General features: G+C 35.6%; 2 protein-coding genes across 2 annotated transcripts; one reads left to right on the top strand and one right to left on the bottom strand.

The window, feature by feature from the left end:
• Nucleotides 1–854: 854 nt before the first annotated feature.
• LOC132545847 (transcription factor RFX4-like) lies at nt 855–11,156 on the bottom strand. The gene is made up of 13 exons (XM_060209518.1): nt 11,006–11,156; nt 8,991–9,171; nt 8,623–8,808; nt 6,803–6,883; nt 6,436–6,505; nt 6,059–6,166; nt 5,445–5,522; nt 4,976–5,145; nt 3,945–4,045; nt 3,023–3,211; nt 2,206–2,306; nt 1,444–1,552; nt 855–931 (listed from the first exon to the last, which is right to left on the bottom strand). Exons 1-13 carry the CDS (start codon nt 11,154–11,156, stop codon nt 855–857), a joined length of 1,602 nt encoding a protein of 533 aa, XP_060065501.1.
• A 2,161-nt stretch (nt 11,157–13,317) lies between these two features.
• Nucleotides 13,318–21,841, top strand: LOC132545830 (kelch-like protein 20). Its single transcript, XM_060209498.1, has 7 exons — nt 13,318–13,388; nt 14,595–15,749; nt 16,217–16,409; nt 17,845–18,042; nt 18,354–18,454; nt 19,097–19,234; nt 20,081–21,841. Exons 2-7 carry the CDS (start codon nt 14,717–14,719, stop codon nt 20,269–20,271), a joined length of 1,854 nt encoding a protein of 617 aa, XP_060065481.1. The 5' UTR covers nt 13,318–13,388; nt 14,595–14,716; the 3' UTR covers nt 20,272–21,841.

Below are 21,841 nucleotides of genomic sequence, written 5' to 3'. Positions count from 1 at the left end.
AAGCCCAAGATAAACCCATTAGTTGAAGGTCAGTACTTGCTCAAAATGTGGTCCTGTTGAAAATGTGTCCCTTCATGTACATTACTCAGGACATTGCTTTCCACAGCAACAATAGCCAGTTCTCTTCAACATCAAAGTTCATCTGACAGTGGTCATCATCCATATGTACAAAGACATCATAAACAGCTGAACACGGGTACATATAATACCCCAACAAAAACTAATTCAATATCAGTTTATTCTTCCATTAATATATCAAAACAATGTAAATCACAAATAAAGATATATTGTTTTGTATGATAATGCATGTATATCACTTTAAAAATTGTATACTGAATATATCTTATTTGTATAATGAATATATTTTACTTTGTATGATAAATGTATCACTTTCCATAATAAATGTATCTCTTTGTATATATTAACTTACTATTCAAATAATACAAAATCATACTAACAATAAAAAATTGTAAATGTTACAGAAACGTGGTATAAATTTGATTAAAAATTGAACTCCTAAGAAATGCAAACATTTTATATATAAGTTATTGAAGTAGATATAAGATTTATTTACTTATGTAAGAGTCAGTATATAATATCAAAATTGTAAAAATATCTGTATCACAAACCATTATCCTTAAAATAGAAAGATAAAATTTGATTGATTTCTTTAATTAAATGAAATATATAGATATATACAGGTTGTGTTGTCAGGTACATGTTGTATATACCATCCCATGTGTTGTGCAGTGTATAACACAGGTGATGATTTAGTTGTGGTGTGGAGCAAGGACATAGGCTATAGTGTTACCTACAAAAATAATAACATGCCTTAATGTATCTGATCAAGCATGCTACTGCACGCTCAGGACATGGTGAAGATAATATACAGCATAATCCTTGAACAGAATGTCAAGTAAATGGAATGAACCTGAAAGAGAAAAAAAACATACATGTTGTACATAGATACATGCAATGTTATTTTATTCTCTAAATCTACTTCAGTTCATAAGTGTATTAGTTATATGGTAATAAACAAACACTATTTTTTTTGAGAAATGATGGTTAAACATATGCATTGTACATATATGTCAAAAATAGAACTTTTTATATTGTTTTAGAATCTATGATATATGACATATTTATGCCAATACCAGAGTGTGAAAAAAGGGCAATAACTCCTAAATCATGAAAAAAAGAGAGGTGGTTCTCGTACACCGCACTTTTACTTGTTGAAATTTATCTACCTATGAAGTTTTATGTTTATACCTCTCATAGTTTTCATATCATGCTCCGGACAGTCAGACTTAACGGATGAACAAAGCAACAATTATATGCTCTCCTTCTGGCAGCATAATAAAGAGACTGAATATTATAAGATTATCCATGTTATGTCAAAAATGAAACTGAAAGTTGAAGTGAAATGATTTTTTCCATTTCTACCTAGTGTTTGACTGGCTGCCAGGGTTAGTTGGAGCAGGACTTGCCCAGATAAATATGACCACCGCAACAACAGTTGTTTTGATGCCTCTTCTGCAGGTGTACCAGTAGCCTACAACACAAGCAAGTATATTACCCTCTACATCGAATGTCAATCTCATCAACAGCCTGTCACTCTCTCTACACTCTAACATGTATGTTTACATTAGTGTTGGGACATCTGTTGATTAATTGATTTATCGCTTGAAACTGGTTGATACATTCAATGCAATTTTGCCAATTATAATCGCTTCAATAATTGTCATACCGACATTCTGTTTGTTTGTGTTGTATCTGTCCTTTTTAGTGTCAAAGCAAATGTTGTGAACAAAGTGCTTCCACTCATTTCTCTCAACAACTTTATTTTCCAGCATATTTACAATAGCCACCACTTCGCGGAACTTCTCTAAAATTGTGATTATAAATTTACTATGGCCAGCAATCCCACAATGCTTTATCTTTCCATCACTGTATGATTTATAACTAAGAAACAATTAAGCATCCTATTAGGTGAGGTGACATTAATGCAAAACTTTTTTTTTTTTAAACTGTCTTATATATATATGTGAGGCTTGGTTATAAAAGTGAGGTGGTGTGTACAGTGGAGCATACAATACAAAGACATTGAGAAATTTTGAGGAACTTGAATATTGTCTTAATAGGGAGGTGATCTTAACTTTGAAGCGGTCTTTGATAGGGTTTCATTTGATATATTACTTTGATTACCTCATTATCATGGAGATGGTCAAGGATGATTGTTTCAATCCATTCAATGTAATCCTCGAGATCGCAGTTGTTAATCAAAAGGTGTTGAAACCTTCCAAGGTCTAAAAAAGCAAGCAGAGAAAATGTTGTTTCATTTTCATAAAACTCAATTAGATTTGTGCTACAAAAGAGCTTCACTTCAATTGAAGAGCAAGCTTAAGTAAAGAATACGAAAAAACATCAGACTAGGATTTGATTTGGAAAATCTTATTGTAACTGTACATACAAGACAGTTTGGCAAAATACAGTCCTTCATTGACACACCAACTAACCAATGTAAATCCAAACCCCAGGACAAGCTTTCATTTTTATAAGCAAGACAAAGGTAACTTTACAGCCAAGCGTGACCTACTATAGATAAATGGCACACGTTTCCAAGGTGAACCATACCCCAAGTCTGAATTTTCGGTGACAAGTAGTGTAGGAGATAGTGTAAATGGGATCAGATACCAACTTTTGATACATGATACATCATCTCACCAAGGTGAACCCGTACTCCAAGTATAAAGATTCAGAGCCAAGTATTGTAAGTGATATCAGTGATGCCATGTAAGATTGTAAGTAAAGGACATTAAGTGTGGTATTCCATCAACAAGATAATGGAAGGACAGATTGAAGGATGGACCATCGTCCCCTTCACATCTACCATACCCTATGGGTAACTAACAGAGACTAATTGCTTTTTTAGCTTCAAACTAACATCTATCAATCCAGTCCTCAATGATTCCAAACAGTTCAATATAAACCAAGGGGAAGTAACTCCTCATAAACTACATACGTTGTCTGACAGTATCTTCGTCTACATTGCCATGGCTACAGCGTGCTGTAATGTCCTCTATGTCTAGTTCCTGGAGGGCCTGCTGGAGGCGACCAACTGATTCATGATTTTGAAAAACAAATCTGATGGCAGTACTAGTCCAGGAGAGCTGGAGTTTTTGAGTCATCAGTGACTGGAACTTACAACAAGCTGTATATAGGACAAAACAATTAGTGAGCCATACCTTATAATATCTCTATCAAGTCTATATTCCAACACGGTAATAAACAAAATAATGTTTCATAGGCAGTGATTTTTTTACCTTTATTTAAAAGTTGAATTTTCATGTATATATTTGGGTTATCACTTGCTAAAATATTCCTGGTTTTTTCTTAATTTTAGCCAGAGAAAAATGACAAATTCATAGCTTATAAAGGTATACATTGCACTTTCAAATGGTATATTTCTCATAGAGTTTATGGAGCTTTTCAACTTCAATTTAACAACTGAGGCAAGTCCAGTTATGATTTACCATAACCATCCCACATAAATTTTGATGGGAAGAGAAAAGGAATATTTACACAAGTTAACAACAAGTGTCTACCTGAAAGATTTTTATGTTGATCTGTAAAAATTTGGCAAATTATCCTTGTGGTGAAAATTGGCAATAAAAATGGAACTTCTCTATGGTTGTGATGAAAATAAGATGTGTGAGGGATGTGATGGGGATGTGGGTGGGAGGGGCGCATTAAACTAAAATCCATTACTATTAAGAGCTTGAGCACTGTGTGTACCAAAAACATGTATAATTCATAAATATTTAAAACAAGAGTGGTAATAAAGAAATTGTTATCATTAAACACAATATTTTTTTTTTCTTCTTAATCATGAGTTTTTCATCCAAAAACCACCAAAGACAAAAATCTATGCATAGAATCTTAACCTTCCATTTTTTGTTCACGCAGTCTCTTTGGATACATATGGAGTCCTTCGACAATCCAAAAGTCCAGATTGTCAATGAAGTCCTTTATAAACTGTACAAGTCTGAAAGTATATTAAACAGTTTGTTTCAATCTTATTATACACATCAATTTGTTTGAAATGGTCATTGAAAAATATATCTTTTGATGCTGACAACTAATTGACACTTGGAAAAATCATTAGGAAGGATTCTTAAAAGGTACCTAGTTTGTCACTTGTTTTGATTAACTCTATATGAAAATTTTAATTCAATTATATTGTAGTCCCATTTAATTACTAAAAGGAAAGATTGTCAATAAGGTATGTGTTTAATGTCAAGTTTATTCTGGAGGTGTGAGCTGAATATGGCTAGGAATATTAACCTGAAGGTGTGAGCTGAACATAAAATTTATTCTGGAGGTGTGAGCTGAACATAAAATTTATTCTGGAGGTGTGAGCTGAACATTGAAGTTAACTCTGAAAGAGTGAGCTAAACGTTGAAGTTTAATTTGAAGGTGTGAGCTGAACATTGAAGTTTAATTTGAAGGTGTGAGCTGAACATAAAATTTATTCTGGAGGTGTGAGCTGAACATTGAAGTTAACTCTGAAAGAGTGAGCTGAACGTTGAAGTTTAATTTGAAGGTGTGAGCTGAACATTGAAGTTTAATTTGAAGGTGTGAGCTGAACATAAAATTTATTCTGGAGGTGTGAGCTGAACATTGAAGTTAACTCTTGAAGTGTGAGCTGAACATTGAAGTTAACTCTGAAGGTGAGCTGAACATGGATGTTAACTTTGGCGTGAGCTGAATATGGAAGTTTATTCCATGAAGGTATGAGCTTACCTTGGAGGTTTGAGCAACATGAAAGCTTACCCTTAAGATGTGAATAACACGAAAGCTTAATCTAGGTGAGTGTGTTGAACAGGAAAGCTTACCATGAACATGGTAACTTACCCATGAGGTGTACATGGAAGGTTACATTCTGTAGACACAATATAAGCTGAACATATCTTACCCTGAAGGTGTGGGCTGAACTGGGTCTGGCAACAGGATTTTACAAATAGCTTGATAAGTAAGTTGATCATATGCGACAATGGCCTCCATCACTACAGGATATGTCATCAGGGAACATGTGATGAACGGTAGTGGCAGTCTTCTCCAGAACTCCACAATCACATCACGCACCTTTATCAACATATTTAATACTTCAGAACTGTATGGTAAAACTACAGAACTATTGTGTTTCAATCTTCAGCGTTCTGTCTGAATGAAGAAATATCAATGATAAAAAAAAACCATTTAACAATCTGGAAATCATGATAATGTTTAAAATCAGTAATATCTTAATTAAGCAATACTGGTACTTATCAGTAAGTTTGAATGACTTAATGGTAGGTTAAACAGTATCTCAATGTTTCATTCATCAAAAATTTATTAACATTGGCAGCTAGCTATGTAGCTTAAGATTTTTAAAACCCACAGACCTCATAGAAATGTGCCTCTAAGATACGCTCCAGAATCTCCACGCAGTGAGCCTTGTAAAGTGCCAGGAATTCCCCCATCTGAAAACATGTAATTCAGAAATCAATTAAACTAAATAGCTAATTAGGAAACCAACTTAAAGTGTTTCTCAGCTGTACTTGAAGCTTGACAGCTGTGTCAAACTAGCTAGGACTAAATGATAATTAATTTTCAGTATCAAAATGTATCAAAATAGTTCTTGGCGTAAAAGATAGCTTTGTACGTACTTGTGCCAAGATGTCAGATTGCGATAGACACTAACATATTAAGTTTGTCAATTGTAGTTTGAGAGAATCCTGGAACAAAGAGAGGTAATGTGTGAAGACTTCAGTGTTAAGAAGTCTGAAGGTAGTACCAGGATGGTGTTTTAAAGTACAGCTTGAGTTGTGCTAATCAAGAGATGCCATTGTTGTAAACGGTGTTTTTCTCATACTTTTTGTACCTGAAAGCTGACAGTTGTTGCATTTAAGAATGAGCTAAGAAAGGGCAAATGTTCAGACATTACTAACAAAAACTGTCTGTTTCATTCAAAGACGGATAAACTCTACTTGTAATGAGGTATCAGATAGTGACTTACAATGTTTGTCAGCGACACTGGAAGACCAGGATAGTCACAAGTATTAGGGTAAGGCTGGAGTAACTCCTGCAGCTCCCTCTTGTCTTCATCTGTGGCTTTTAGGCTTCTCTTTAATGTTTAAATATCAACAATTTACATTTTGTGAGACATTACTCTTCATATTTGCAAAATCTCAGTCCCTAGGGAAGTTGATGAGCAAATCTAATTATCACTTAAGGTATTTATATATCCAGGTTCCTGACATTAATTTAAACTTCCTCTGCACAAAGTCAACGTTGTATGTATTGAGTAACTTTTAATCTGCCAACATGGTTTATTATTTTTTTTATCATATCTGCTAATCTCAGACATTCAAACTAGTTTCCCTTGATAATTACATGATATAAAGATGATTTCGTTGTTGTCTGTGGATTATCTTTCTTGTCCATTCTAGTTTCATAGGCAAAGCTAGAATAGAAAGGAATGGCACTCAATAACATGGGAAACGACACTTAGTGATTGCACTGTAACTATAACCGAGACAGCTCAGACAGCAGTACATCAATCAATGTCATTTTTATGAAATCTGTGAGAGATTTATATAAGTAAACCTGTTTCCCTGTTATTGTTTTATTGTAGTTCATACAAGTAGAAAATTATATTCTTTGTATCACAGAAAAGTAATGTGAAACAAGCATTTTTAGGCAATTATATACTGAAACTGACAGTTATATCATTGATGGAATAATTACTGGTAACACTGACCACTTCTTATTCTTTCCAGTACTGACCAACACCAAAGGACCATCATCACCATCTTTAGGTCCAATCCCACAGTAGTGATACCTACAACACAATTCTATTACTGTATTTATCAAGCAATAAGTATATGCCTGGTAATAAGCCCACCCATACCTGGCGTATGGCTTAAATTTTCCTTCCATTTCCTTTGATGAAAAAAGTCCCTTTCCTAAATCAGTGGAAAAAATACCTGTCATTCTAAGGAACACTAATTCCCAAATCTTTAAGAAGTCAAAGCCGAAAGTCTGGGTCAGAATTGACTGGAGTTTTTACCTGTAAAGCTGGGTATGTTGCCCTATTAGCAGTAACATTCTGGCCCGTTGTGCCATTAGGGCAAAGAATCTTGCCCAAGGACACAACTAAGTCAGCACATATCAAACCAGCTTCCTGAGAAATAGAAACTAGCAGTCATTGTATGTTGGGTACCTGGACTTACTGTATGATAAACACTACAACATCTCACAGCTGGTACAAGTTGCATTCACAATTTGGAAACAAATATGTATTTTTTTTGTACGTTTAATGATGTATTTTTTTTTTACATCTCAATTACATCTATGTAATATAAAATGATACAATATTATCCTATAATACATACATATTTGTTACGATTTTCTTTTTCTTATTGGATTTGAGATCAATCTTACAGTAACACTGCCTATTCATACAAGATGCCCATGGGTCTAAACTGTCACCAAACTAATCACAACTGAAATTAAACTGCATCTAAGGGCCATAACTCTTCAAGTCACAGCAAATTGTTTCATTGTGAAACTCATTTAAAAACCTATTGATATTTGAAACCTTCAGACCCTGTTTCAATAGAATCTGTTCACATTTACAAATTAATAACAAAAAGCAAAGTGTAATAACTCTGAAAATTATAATCAAAACAGCACCATGTTGAACTCAATGCAGATCTTATCAATGTAAGGCTACACACCAAAATTCCTCAAAATCTGTTCTTGCTTATATTACCTGATAGATAATTATATTCACAAGGTCAAATGATAAAACCAAATCAGAAAGGGACATAAATCTGTAAGTTACAAATAAACAAGTTCCATTGCATAATTCATCCAAGATCTCATTATTATAAGACTGCATACCAAGTTTCATCAAAATATGTTAATATTTACTCATCTATCATGTTCACAGAGTCCAAAATAATTAAACTACACAGGGCCATAATTCTGTACATTATGCTAAAATTGGTCCAATGGTTGACTTCATTTGACATCTGTTGGATATAAGATTAACAGAAAAAAGGTTCAGAGTGAGTTGGTTGATAATTACAGTGATAAGTGTGCTGTGATTGAAACTTACTTAGATTTATTTCTGATATAAGGCTCCACACCAAGCCTCATCAAAATTTGTTCTATACAGTCAAAGTTTCATTATTATGTGAAGTCGGCGGAACCGTTATCTGAGTATTCAATTTAAGAGAGATAAAATGGTGAAAAGTTTGACCAGTACAGACAAAATATGTTGAATTAAACAGGGTCTTTGAGATATGAGTTTGCGATAATGAGGTTCAACTATATGTACACAAGTTATCCTGTTCACAATGTCCAATAGTAATAAAACAGCAAAGGGCCCTAACTCTGTAAATTGCAATCCAAATGGTATTGTCCAACTTGTAAATGGTTCAATTTCTTGTACTTTAAATATATGCTTATCTATCCTGCAATAAACCCAGGGAGCTGAAAATTACTCTTTTCTGAAAGTCAGGGGTTGGGTTTATTAGAAGGCAATAAAATAGCATCAGTCTATGACAAACTTACTTAGACTTTCCACGGACACCAATTCGTCTTGTACATATCTTTGGGAAAATAGCCTTGACAACTTTTCCAAAGTTAGCAGGATTACAGGGGGCTGAGGATAGATGGTCACAATGCTGTACATAGTAATTGTAAATATCAGAACGTGCTACACTGGTATGGGCCTGTTCCTCAAAGTGATTTCTCAACCTGGAATTAAAATGTTGAAAAGAAAGATAGATATATATATATTGGTATGAATATTGAGTACAATAATGACTTCATTTGAAAATGTGACTTAAATTCTGAGTTGTAAAAAAGAGGTCAGTATTACTTAGCAATCATGGCAAGCATGGATAAATGTGCATGTATATGTATTGCCAAGGCCTTACCAAGTCTCGGCCTGTGGAACACTGACAGTTGGGATGCTCATCTGGGGTATTATCTGTCTGTATGATATACTCTCTGCCTGTGCTCTACCATCTGTCATAGCCAAAGCTTTCTTATTCCTCAGTCCATTTGCTTTGGATTCCGATGCCTGTGCCATATTTCTCAACTCTTTCATTTCAGGATCTATTGTTGACAAACAATAAGTATGGAAAGAGTTAAGAAAGTCATTTCTATCTGAAATACACTCTGTATGTATAAAGATATAACATAAAATGATCTATATTAATAACCTCCTCAATAGGTTAGTCTCCTTGGGACATAGAATATATCGGCCAAACTTCCTGTGTGTCACCTACCTGTGCTGACGACGTAGCCCTTGTAAACTATACCAAGAAGGGACTACAGACCCTACTCAACATAGTCCAAGACTACAGTGAAGAACATGTATATACACTCCAACCAACTAAGTGTGTAGCGTTACCGGTCTGTAATAGTAAGCCCACTACAGATACTCCTTTCCCTTGGTCCATCGATGAAACAACTCTTCCAGTATCTAATGAAGCAGTCCATCTTGGTGTACTACATACCTCAAATCCTAGGAAATCTGCTGCTGCAACCATACAGAACAATATAAAGAAAGGACGTAGGATGTTATACAGCCTAATGGGTACAGGTCTCCATGGGAAAAATGGGCTGAACCCAGAGACAAGCATGCATCTACTGCGTACATATGTCATTCCCACATTAGTCTACGGACTAGAAATATTTGGCCCAACAGACAGGGACCTCGAGCCATTAGAAGTACAGTTTAGAAAGATACTCAAACAAGTATACTCCATGCCAGACCGTGTCCTAGATGTCAGAGTGTACATCTTGACAGGATCAATTCCACCTAAGGCTGTTATCCACAAGAAAATGCTGAAGATGTTTGCAACCCTCATCTCTGAGGAGTCCGCTGTGACAGAAATTGCTGAGAGATTACTTCTAACAAAGGAAGACAACCCTAGGAGCTGGTTTACCATTGCTACCACTCTACTTGCAGTCTATGATCTACCAAGCACCCAAAATATTCTGGACGACGAGGTACAGTTTCAGAAAAACTGGTGGAAGCAGATCGTCAATAAACAAGTAGACGGATATTGGAAGACTTGGATCCTGAATCAGTCAAAGTATTTCTCTTCACTATCTCTTCTCAGCTGTACATTCGATCCTGGAGTATTACACCCTATCCTCAAGACTGTAACATCTGACCCCAGAGGTGTAGCGAGACTACCAGTTAAATTGAAGCTAATTACCAACACCTACATGCTCCAAAGTAACCGGAGTGCATTCAATCAGACAACAGTGGACCTAACATGCTTACTATAAAAGTCTGCACCAGAGACACGTCAACATTTTATTCTTGGCTTTCCTTGAAAGTTTCCAGTCATTATTTCCAGAAGAGGAACATATCTCCATACAGACTGTGTTAAATTCATCTCAATACTTGTCTCCAGAAGGAGACATCTTCGCCTGTGAATATCTGTCACGAAGACACTCCTACCTGAACGTATATTCCTTTATATAACTTGCACGTTTGTTTACTGCAGGGCGTAAAGTACACCCAGGGGCTGTGTATACCTATTTGCTACTAACGATGTACATAGTCGAAGATTCACTCACAAGAACTGTTCAATAGTGTATCATAACGACCCTAGCAAAAGCTAGGGTTGCTCCTATCAAAGGTGGGATTTTCTATTACAAGACAAGACAAGAAAAGATGGCAGAACAGAATTGTGTTTTTGTATGTTATGAATCTTGGTTAGACAGTTTTTGTATTTATTTTCGAGTTTGATTCCTTTCTATGTCTATAATTACATGTACATAATTACATGCTCCCTGGTTGGCAGATTAATGAGGCAGATTCTGTGATCCGAGTCACTGAGTTCAGAAATTGAAAAGAAAATGAATGAATGAGATCTAATGAATTGTCACAGATGGAACAAGGATACAGGCATCAGTATTGATTTCACTACACCTGCATCAAAACTTTCTTCTTGACATTTTTTCCAAGTTGATGGACAATTATACAGGAATGGATCATCATGGTTGATAAGGCAGACAGCCAAGTCCTCCAAGGTCAGTCGCAGCAGTTGTTGTCCAGAAAGTTTGTAACTTAAGTCACTCATAATACCTACAAGATCAATTTAGTGATTTAAAGATATCTAATTCATATAAATATCTGGTCTATATAGCAGGTACTAACCTCGAACGTCAATACACTCATTGTATAGCTTACAGAGTTTAACAGACGAGTCTGGTACCTTTTATTAACCACCAGGCGACACACCAAAAATGCATAATAAAATAATAAAATACCCATTTCGAGATATCATATGCACTGAAGAAAGTGTCGGAAAACTCCTCTCAGACTTGGATGGCAGTAAGTCTCAAGGACCTGACCAAATGCACCCAAAGGTTATGAAGGAACTAAATTCGATCATAAACAAACTGCTATGTATTATTTTCAACAAATCATTGGAGGATAGTCAAGTTCCATCTGCATGGAAAGAGGCAAACATCACAGCAATATTCAAGAAAGGATCAAAATCGGACCCAGGGAATTATCGTCCCGTAAACCTCACCAGCATAGTTGGAAAAACCATGGAAAAAATTGTGCGAAATTCCATCGTTAATCACATGGAAAACAATGATCTTTTTAGCAACAAGCAATTTGGATTTATCGCGAAACGGTCCACAGTTCTCCAGCTCCTTATGGTGCTTGAGGATTGGACGGATATACTAGATCACGGTGGGGAAATTGATGTTATATATATGGACTTTATGAAGGCCTTTGACAAGGTACCACATCGCAGGTTAATTGAAAAATTAAGAAGCTACGGAATAGCAGACCAAGTCGTCAACTGGGTAGAAAACTTTCTACACAAAAAGAAGCAGAGAGTACTAGTTAATGGAAAAGCATCCAAAGACCACCCGGTATTAAGTGGGATCCCCCAGGCCAGCGTACTTGGCCCAATTCTATTTGTAATCTATATAAATGATCTGCCAGATTATACTTCCTCGAACACCTACCTATTTGCTGATGACACTAAGATTTATAGAGAAATAAAAAGTGATGAGGACAGGAAGGCAATGCAACAAGACTTGGATAAACTAAAATGCAAAGTATTAACAATAAAACAAAAAAGGAAAGAAACATGGACATACCATATGGCAGGAGCAGAGGACAACGTGGCGTTGGAAAATATAACTTCAGAAAAAGATATTGGCGTAACGGTGGATAAAGATTTAAATTTCTCTATGCATATGCAACAAGCTGTAAACAAATCCAACAGTATTGTTGGTCTTATTAGAAGGTCCTTTGTATACTTAGATGAAGTGTCTTTTAAACAACTGTTCAAGGCATTAGTCCGCCCACACTTAGAATATGCCGCAAGTGTCTGGAACCCATACAAAATAAAGGATATTGAATCAATAGAGCGCGTGCAGAGACGGGCAACTAAGCTTATACCGGGGCTGAAAGAACTATCCTACAGCGACCGTCTCAAGAATCTCGGACTCCCGACATTGGCATACCGTAGATTGAGGGGAGATATGATAAACGTTTTCAAAATTATGGATAAATTTCACGATGAAAAAGTCACCAAAGGCATGTTTGATCGAGATGAAAATTCTAAAACAAGAGGCCACTCAAAGAAACTGAAAAAGAAATCATGTAATCTGGACATTCGGAAATACTCATTTGGACTAAGAACTATAGACCTATGGAACAGTCTACCAGAAAAAGTAATCCAATCATCAACAATCAGAGACTTTGAAATTAATTTGGACAATCATTGGAAAAATCTCGAACTGAAATTTAACCATCTGGCTCGTTGCAATTCACTAATCGGAAGTTACTATATAATTTAAATGTATGATTATTATTGATATGGATATAGAGGCACTGTGTGCCTGCGTCCATTAAATATCCTAATAAATCCTAATTTATTTGTACTTTTAAACAATCTTAGAAGTCAACATCGAAATGTGTGGTAGATCTTAATTATTTATCTGTGAAAGTGTTTCATCTAAGTCGAATTGACATTTCAAGGCATGAATTAACACTGAGTGATCCGTTTACTTTACCTTATAGTAGTTCTTCCAACTATCTTGTTTAGTTCAAATTTTATCGATCTGATTCAAATATATTCCCGCTAAAGTCTCCGTTTGACTCCAGCAAAAAAGAAGTTAATCAAGGGACATCACTCTAAACTACGGCCTTGTAGACATCCGGTTTTGTTGTTGAAAGCTTCACTAAAGTTTTGTTGTTTGCTGGCATTTGAGTAGTAGCTAGTAATGTTGTGAAACCGTGAGGATAAGAAAGGGACGATCAATATATAATTGATAGTCGTTGAATGGTAGGTATGTCCACAAACAACGGTGTTTGGAACGTTAACAACACAAGCAAAAATGCAGTCCACAACAGTATTTGTGTGATGATATAGTGAACTGGATTTTTGCTTGTGTTATTTACGTTCCAGACACAGGTGCATGTGGTCTGTCATACATTTCGTATTGGTAAATAAGGCAAGAATTTACTAATACGCTATTAGTTTAATTCGGCGCTGCTGTCGGCCAGTTGTATGAGCGATATTCATACGATATTCACATGGTTTGCTGTCCGAAATAAGAAAAGACAGTGTATTATATTAATTCTTACAAGACCTCTCGATGGCCCAGAGACGACACAATCTTACATATGCGTAGGCTAAATACGTGATTTAAGGTTAGCTCACATGGACAAGAACATTTTAGTGTATTAAATGATATACGGATATTCTTTGCGGATTAAAAAAAGTCCTGGTTTACGTTATATTATTGCTGTATATGATATCAAAACTGCTCTTTATTCATGAGACAGACTATATATCCTTACATCATGTTGAGAATAGATGCATTAGAACTTCCACACATTCTGTCATCTCAGAGGTTTTTTTATTCACCACAAGTAGGAAATTAAACGTGTGAGGTTTTTTAAAATCACAAAACAGTCTAGCATGCTCCCGTTTCACTGGTTGAAAACTGATGGTATAACATTTCGTCTTATATTAAACTACATTTGCTAATATTCACAGGTCTATTTTTTGTATTCGTGTTGACATCGTAAGAAACTTTATCACAGGGTTCCTATTAATACTACAGTTAACATTTTTTGCTGAAGATTTGGTCAGTAAATTACAATGGGTAAAATTATACATCCTGAAAACACAGTAGACTGTCATTTGGGTAACATTTTTGTGAAATTCCTTAATAAAACTGAAATTAATGCATCAGTTGTCAGCATGATGGATTTAAAAAATTGAAAATTATTATCCTTGAGAGTTGAGATCAACAATATGTGTTAGAGTTCTTATACAAATCCTCTCAATGCCAATAATGAATGTATAGATGAGCATGTAGAATATTGTTAAACATTTTAAAGAGTAAGATTATTATCAACATTAGGTAAATGACATATGTTTGCTCCTTATATACACGTTGGACATCAAAGAGGGATGTCAGCTGCTGTTTTATTGTTTTTTCTTTGTTGATGACTCATTAAATCTAAACTTATTTTTATTCAGGTTCACATCAATTGTTACTGTCTGCTGCAGATGTTGATACCTTGTACTGTTTATGTACAATAGAGACATGGTGATGCTTGGCTGGACAGTTTATAACAGGACCATTTAGTCCTGTATTGACAATGGAAGCTAGTCTGTGCCCAAACAGCTTACTGGAGTCTCAAGGGCCCCAGACCAGTGAAACTCCTACCCCAGGGGATGACCGTTTCATGGATCAAGAGCGTCCTAGTAACCTACTTAAGGGTTTCTCTCGTCTGTATAAAAACAAGGAGTTCGTGGACGTTACTTTGATTGTAGATGGGCGTGAGTTTCCTTGTCACAAGAATGTACTCGCTGTATCCAGTCCATTCTTTATGGCCATGTTCTCGACTGATATGGCAGAGAGTCAACAGGATAAGGTCACTCTGAAGGAACTGGAGGCACTCACGATGGAATTAGTGCTGGACTATGTATACACAGGTTCTGTGATGCTGTCTGAAGACACAGTACAGCACCTTCTCTCTGCTAGTAATCGTTTCCAACTCCTCAGTCTCAGGAGTGGATGTGCTGAGTTCATGATGAATCACATCACAGTTAGCAACTGCATTGGTGTTTATTTCTTTGCAAAGGCCCATGAGTGTCAGGTTCTAGCGAATAAGGCCAAAGAAATAATCAATAACCAGTTCAATAATCTATGTCGTCAACAAGAATTCCTCAGTCTTCCTGCTGACAAACTTGTGGAGATTATCAGTGATGATGACATCAATGTGACAGCTGAAGAAACTGTGTTTGAGGCCTGTATGGATTGGCTAAATACAGACACAGTTGGACGACAGCAACATTTGACAGCTATCATGGACTGTGTAAGATTCGCCAATATAAGTTCCTATTATTTCTGTGACAGAATTGATAATAGTCCTATACTTCGGGAATGTGCATCTCTGAGAAAGACTCTAGAGACCGTCAGGTACTACCACATGCTGCGGAACAGACAACAGGAGATGGATTTAAACCTGATGCCGCGTAAAGGCATGATGTATGAACGAGGAGTCATGATCATTGCCAATCCTTACACAGAGGATCAGTTGAAAAAGTACAACAGTATGGAAATGTTACTACCTAAACTTGGAGAAGTGATCCACATCTGTAAACTACCTCAGAGTCTATATACTCCAGGTATTCTGCTGTGTATTGACCATTCATCAATAGTGTCATCATATGTTGACCCAGGAACAAGAAATCATATTATTTTGTAATGCAAAGTTCTCTGCTCTTGTTAGCAGGTATTGACTGTGAGATTATTGTCATCAATTAGGAAACAACATGTTTTCTCACCCTAACTGATGACATGGCATTCAGTACCTGCTCACAAGAGTAGATAACTCTGCTCTGCAAAAAAACAGATTCTCTTCAAGGTAACATTTATCAGCTGATTTTAGCTACAGAAACTGCACGGTACTTAAAAAATATAAATGTATTTAAAAAAGATAAGCTGTTTCAAATTTTTTTCATTTCAAATGAATGAAATATCACATGGTTACCAATATCCCAGATGTATACAATACACATATCCTCTGATATAATGTTTGTATTGGATTTTTTTTTACTTTTGTGAATGATCCTGGCTGTTTATCTGTTTCCAGGTTGTGCCATCACAGGAGACAATCAGATATACTTGGCTGGAGGGGCAATCCGTAAGATCAATTACAGAGGGTCCATTACCACTGAGGGAGTATCAAACAATTTCTATATCTATGACCAGGTCGATCGGTCATGGCAAACCAAGGCTAAAATGCATATGTCACGATCACAGTTTGGACTTACTATTGTGGACGGGTACGTACAATGTACAATAATTGTGGACGGGTTAGTACAATGTACAATAATTGTGGATGGGTACGTACAATGTACAAAATTGTGGATGGGTTAGTACAATGTACAATAATTGTGGATGGGCTTGTACAATGTACAAAAACTGTGGATGGGTTAGTACAATGTACAATAATTGTGGATGGGTACGTACAATGTACAATAATTGTGGATGGGTTAGTACAATGTACAAAAATTGTGGACGGGTTAGTACAATGTACAATGATTGTGGATGGGTTAGTACAATGTACAATAATTGTGGACGGGTTAGTACAATGTACAATGATTGTGGATGGGTTAGTACAATGTACAATAATTGTGGATGGGTTAGTACAATGTACAATAATTGTGGATGGGTTAGTACAATGTACAATAATTGTGGATGGGTTAGTACAATGTACAATAATTGTGGATGGGCTTGTACAATGTACACAAATTGTGGATGGGTTAGTACAATGTACAATAATTGTGGATAGGTTAGTACAATGTACAATAATTGTGGACGGGTACGTACAATGTACAATGATTGTGGATGGGTACGTACAATGTACAATGATTGTGGATGGGTTAGTACAGTGTACAATGATTGTGGATGGGTACGTACAATGTACAATAATTGTGGATGGGTTAGTACAATGTACAATAATTGTGGACGGGTTAGTACAATGTATAATAATTGTGGATGGGTGAGTACAATGTACAATAATTGTGGATCGGTTAGTACAATGTACAATAATTGTGGATGGGCTTGTACAATGTACAAAAATTGTGGATGGGTTAGTACAATGTACAAAAATTGTGGATGGGTTAGTACAATGTACAGGGCAAACCAAGTTGATGTTTGATAGTTCAGAATTCATTAATTGTAATGAATTGGTTGCAGCACACTTGCAATAGTATGAGAAGGCTTTATATATAACATAATCTGTTCATGGTATTACAGCTATTTTAATGCATGCATTAATTAAACATGAATGTATCAGGTGCAGTAGTATGAAGTTAATTAGAAATCATAATAATAGTATAAAAAAATCCCTAAATATTTTATGAAATATATTTTTACCCAAGATTTTATTTTTTATGTGTAATTCAGTTGAGCAATTAAATATTTTACGACAGATTTTAAACTCTGAAGAAGAATTTTCCGTTCAATCCTTGTAAGAAAAAAATACTTTTGTTGCTATGTTAATTCCAACAATCTAGATTCCAGATTGTACTGTAATTGATGATGACAATGTTAATTTCATAAATTTACCTGGTTGTGAAATTTAAGATTACCTTGAAAACCCAGCATGTTAAGTATGTTGCAGGTTTTGGTTTTAAGACATTAATTTTAAGTCAGATTTATCATCTGTAAACAAAAATGTCTGTCAATATTAACACTGCACAATCCTTTGTTTAGGTATGCCTATGCCATAGGTGGACAGGATGGGTCAGAAATACTGACCACTGTTGAGCGGTATGATCCTCACACCAATGCCTGGACACTCATCAACCCACTCAACAAGGCGCTGAGGTTCATGACTTCTATCTCATACAAGGGAAAATTGTATGTTTTTGGAGGGGAGACAACCAACAGCATCAGTAGCTCTGCCTTCAAGTAAGCCATAACAGAGTTCTATATTTTTATCTACTTATCAAATTTATCTTGTAATAAACCTTGGGGCTAACACAAAACATTTAACCTAAGTAACGAAATACCCTTTTTGTATTGGTTTGTTTTATGTATGATTTAACAATATCTTAGGTGCATTTTTATATATATATATATAAATTTAAAGCCCTTCAGTTGTATTAGAAACATAACTTGAATTTAATTGATCAATTGTTGTTGTTTTGTATTTACAATGTTTTGAATGGCACTCAGCAATGTACATATAATACATATCTGTGTATATCAAATTCTGCCAGGTATGATCCAACAGAGGACAGCTGGTTAGAGTTACCACCCATGTCCACGCCTCGAGTGCTTGCAGGCAGCGTTATTCACAAGGACAAAATCTATGTTATAGGTAAAAACCACTATCTTATAATGATAATTGATAGAGTTTGTTTAATAAAGTGTTGAGGTAACTGGTTATGGCATTTATGTCCTTTATAAATGACAGATCTGCAGCCAAGCATCATATTGTGCATCAGAGCAATATGTTTGCTTGTAAAATTCTGTCATCTAAAACAACTGACAAAAGCATAATTTGTAGAATAACAATGAAGATGATGAAATGATGAGTCGAATGTCATTTATAGTACAATAAATTACATTTCTACTGAATAGGATATAATTAAAATTGTGTGTCTTGCATATGTAAATATTTCATTACTGATGCTAGATAGTTAATTATGTTTTACAAGAAAATGGCCATACATTATCAAAATATTTCTGTTGTCAGATGATATATGTTGATAGTTAACTTAGCAAAGAAATTATGATAAGCTTTAAACATCTACTTAAGTTGGTTTTTATCAAGTATATTTAATTAATGGCATGTACAGTACAATTAATTTGATGTGGAAGCTTTACAGACAGACATGCTGCTGAAGTAATACTGAGTTAAGGCTGTACTACTATAGATATTCCGTTTTATTTTTGTTCATGTTTTTAAATATTCTTTAATGTTATAACTAGTTTTTTTAACCATCACTTTTGTCTACAGGTGGTAACTCAGCTCTCAGTGACAAGTGGAAAAAGGAGTTTTTACCAGAGCATTGTGTTAGTTCTGTTGAGGTGTTTGACCCTGACACAAACACATGGTCCCTGGGACCAGAGCTTCCTAATGCTATGTGTGGTGCAGGTATGGTTTTATTCATAACAAGTACTATGTTTATCCTGCAATAAACCCAGGGGATCAACATTACACAAAGTCAGGAAATGGGCTTATTACTGGACCCTAGATGGTCAACATGTTATTGCTAACACAAGATCAGTACTGGGGTCATTACAGGACCTTAGATGGATAACTCATCACTTCTAACACAAAATCAGTAGTGGGCTTATTAAAAGACCCTAGATGGTCAACACATGACTTGTTACACAAAGTCAGTAGTGGGCTTATTAAAGGACCCTAGATGGTCAACACATGACTTGTTACACAAAGTCAGTAGTGGGCTTATTACAGGACCCTAGATGGTCAACACATGACTTGTTACACAAAGTCAGTAGTGGGCTTATTACAGAACCCTAGAAGGTCAACACATTACTTCTAACTCAAAATTAGTAATGGGCTTATTACAGGACCGTAGAAGGTCAACACTATATCTTACACCAAGTCAGTGGGGAAAGGGGCTTAGTACAGAACATTGCAATTGTAATTATCATTGATATTGCTGTTAGGTGACCTTACTGATCAATTGATAAAGTAACATCTTGTTTAAAGTAAGAGTGATGCAGAAAAGTTGTTAACAGGTTACCCTTTTTACAATCAGGTGTGGAACTGGTAAGTTATGTTTAACCAGTAAACTTTTGTAAATATGTAAACTAAAGGTAACTGTGAAATCTGTAAACCTTTAAAAGCAAATCTTTGTTAAGAAATCATAGAACAGTTACTGATCTGTTTTATTAATGATGGATTGTCATGTAAAGTTACAAGGAAGAGATTTGTAAAACATCTACATTTTGTAACATTTTGATTTTTTGCCAGGAATTGTGAAGTATGGTAACACTATTCTGATTGTGGGTGGAGAGGATGATAAGAGTTGGATGGCTGGTCTCTGCTGGCTGAAGGAAGACCAAGATAAACAGATGTGGGTTGAGGGACAAGAACTTCCCACGGTGATGAGTACATTTGGCTGTGTTGTGGCCAATATACAGGACGACGTAGCTAAACGCTGAACAATTCCAAATGTTAATTACTGTCGAGACTATTTAACAACCTTGTCACCTGATAAAAATTTCGTGATATTGTGATTTGTAAACATGGTGAACCAACCTTCTTTCTCTGCTTCTGACTTTTGCAATATCTGCATTGCAACTTGTAGTTGTTATATCTTCAATGAAACTATACTCACACTGCAAATTTCTAGCCTTTTTAAAATGTGCTTTAGGCATTCACCTGTAAACTTTTGCAGTTTATTTTTATATATAATTCTTTGTGTAAGTGTTCCTTTAGGAATGGGGATTAATATAACTTACATATAGACAATCAATGTTATAGAGGGTATCATCTGAAGGTTTAGAGAATGATTAAGGAAATATGTGTTTATTACCACTGTCAGGTGAGTCATTTGTAATTTATGATTAAAATGGGATCAGAATCGACTACGTCTGTGGTAAATAGTCATTGCACATTTTAATACAAAGTAGCTATGAATTTTTTATCATTTTGATGTGCTGCAATTTCCATTTTCTAATTTGTTTTGATAATGAAACTTGCAAAAGTTAATTGCACATGAATGAATGTTGGTTTACTGTATATCTGGATATTTGACTGCAAGAACCTTTTACGGTTATAAGTATGTGCTGATGATATAGTACAAGCTGATGTAAATGAAAGATAATTAAATGTTTACAACGCAGAGCTGTGAAGGACACTTTGATATGTTGTAGTCTAACAGCTGAGCTCATCGGTCAGTCCATGTAACAGGAGTCTAAGTTTTAACATCACATTTAGCTGGTCCAATATGGAGAAGTGTCCAAGTATTATCAGCACATTTGACCGGTCCAATATGGAGAGGTGTCCAAGAACTATCGGCATATTTGGCCAGTCCAATATGGAACTGGTTTCCAAGTATTATCAGCACATTTGAGCAGTCCAATATGTAACTGGTGTCCAAGAACTATCGGCATATTTGGCCAGTCCAATATGGAATTGGTGTCCGAGAACTATCGGCATATTTGGTAACATACTTGTTATCCAAGGGGTTTCACTCACTTTCACTCTCTGTACCCCTGGAATGTGTCATGGCAAAATTAAAGGTTACATGTGTGACACCTTGTAGACAAGACAAAGAGACTAGTTTGATCCTTTGATGGACATCACACAAATCCCAAAGATGCCTAACTGTATATAGTAATGGCTTTGTAGTTGGGTGTTGCTCCTTTGTAATCTTCAAAAAGGAGTGTAGTAGCCTGTGATAATTAGTAATTTTTTCTCTTGGAACCAATACAATCACTTCACTTTTGCCTTCAGTTTGACGTGTTGAAGGGGTGTAGAAAGAGAAAGTGATTGTTACCCCTGGAGTATGGTCATATGGTCATGTAGTGTTGCTGGTTGCACGATCATATAGCACAGTTATCTCCACTTTGATCAGCTCTTCTGCCTGATTTTAACACCAGTAGCTAGACCTTGACTGGTGGGTCAGGATTTAAGTATTGTGATAAGCTAGGCCGGTTGTGTAGTTGCCTGCACAGAATAATGTGGCAAGAATATCAACATTTTTTACAAAGACCTCTTTGTTTACAT

The sequence above is a fragment of the Ylistrum balloti genome, unplaced genomic scaffold (genome assembly GCF_031769215.1).
Source record: "Ylistrum balloti isolate Yb309-2 unplaced genomic scaffold, AGI_CSIRO_Ybal_v1 Utg369858, whole genome shotgun sequence".
In the NCBI taxonomy this organism is placed as follows: domain Eukaryota; kingdom Metazoa; phylum Mollusca; class Bivalvia; order Pectinida; family Pectinidae; genus Ylistrum; species Ylistrum balloti.
Note: the sequence above shows the minus strand (reverse complement) of the source record. Positions and strands in the feature narration are given on the sequence as shown.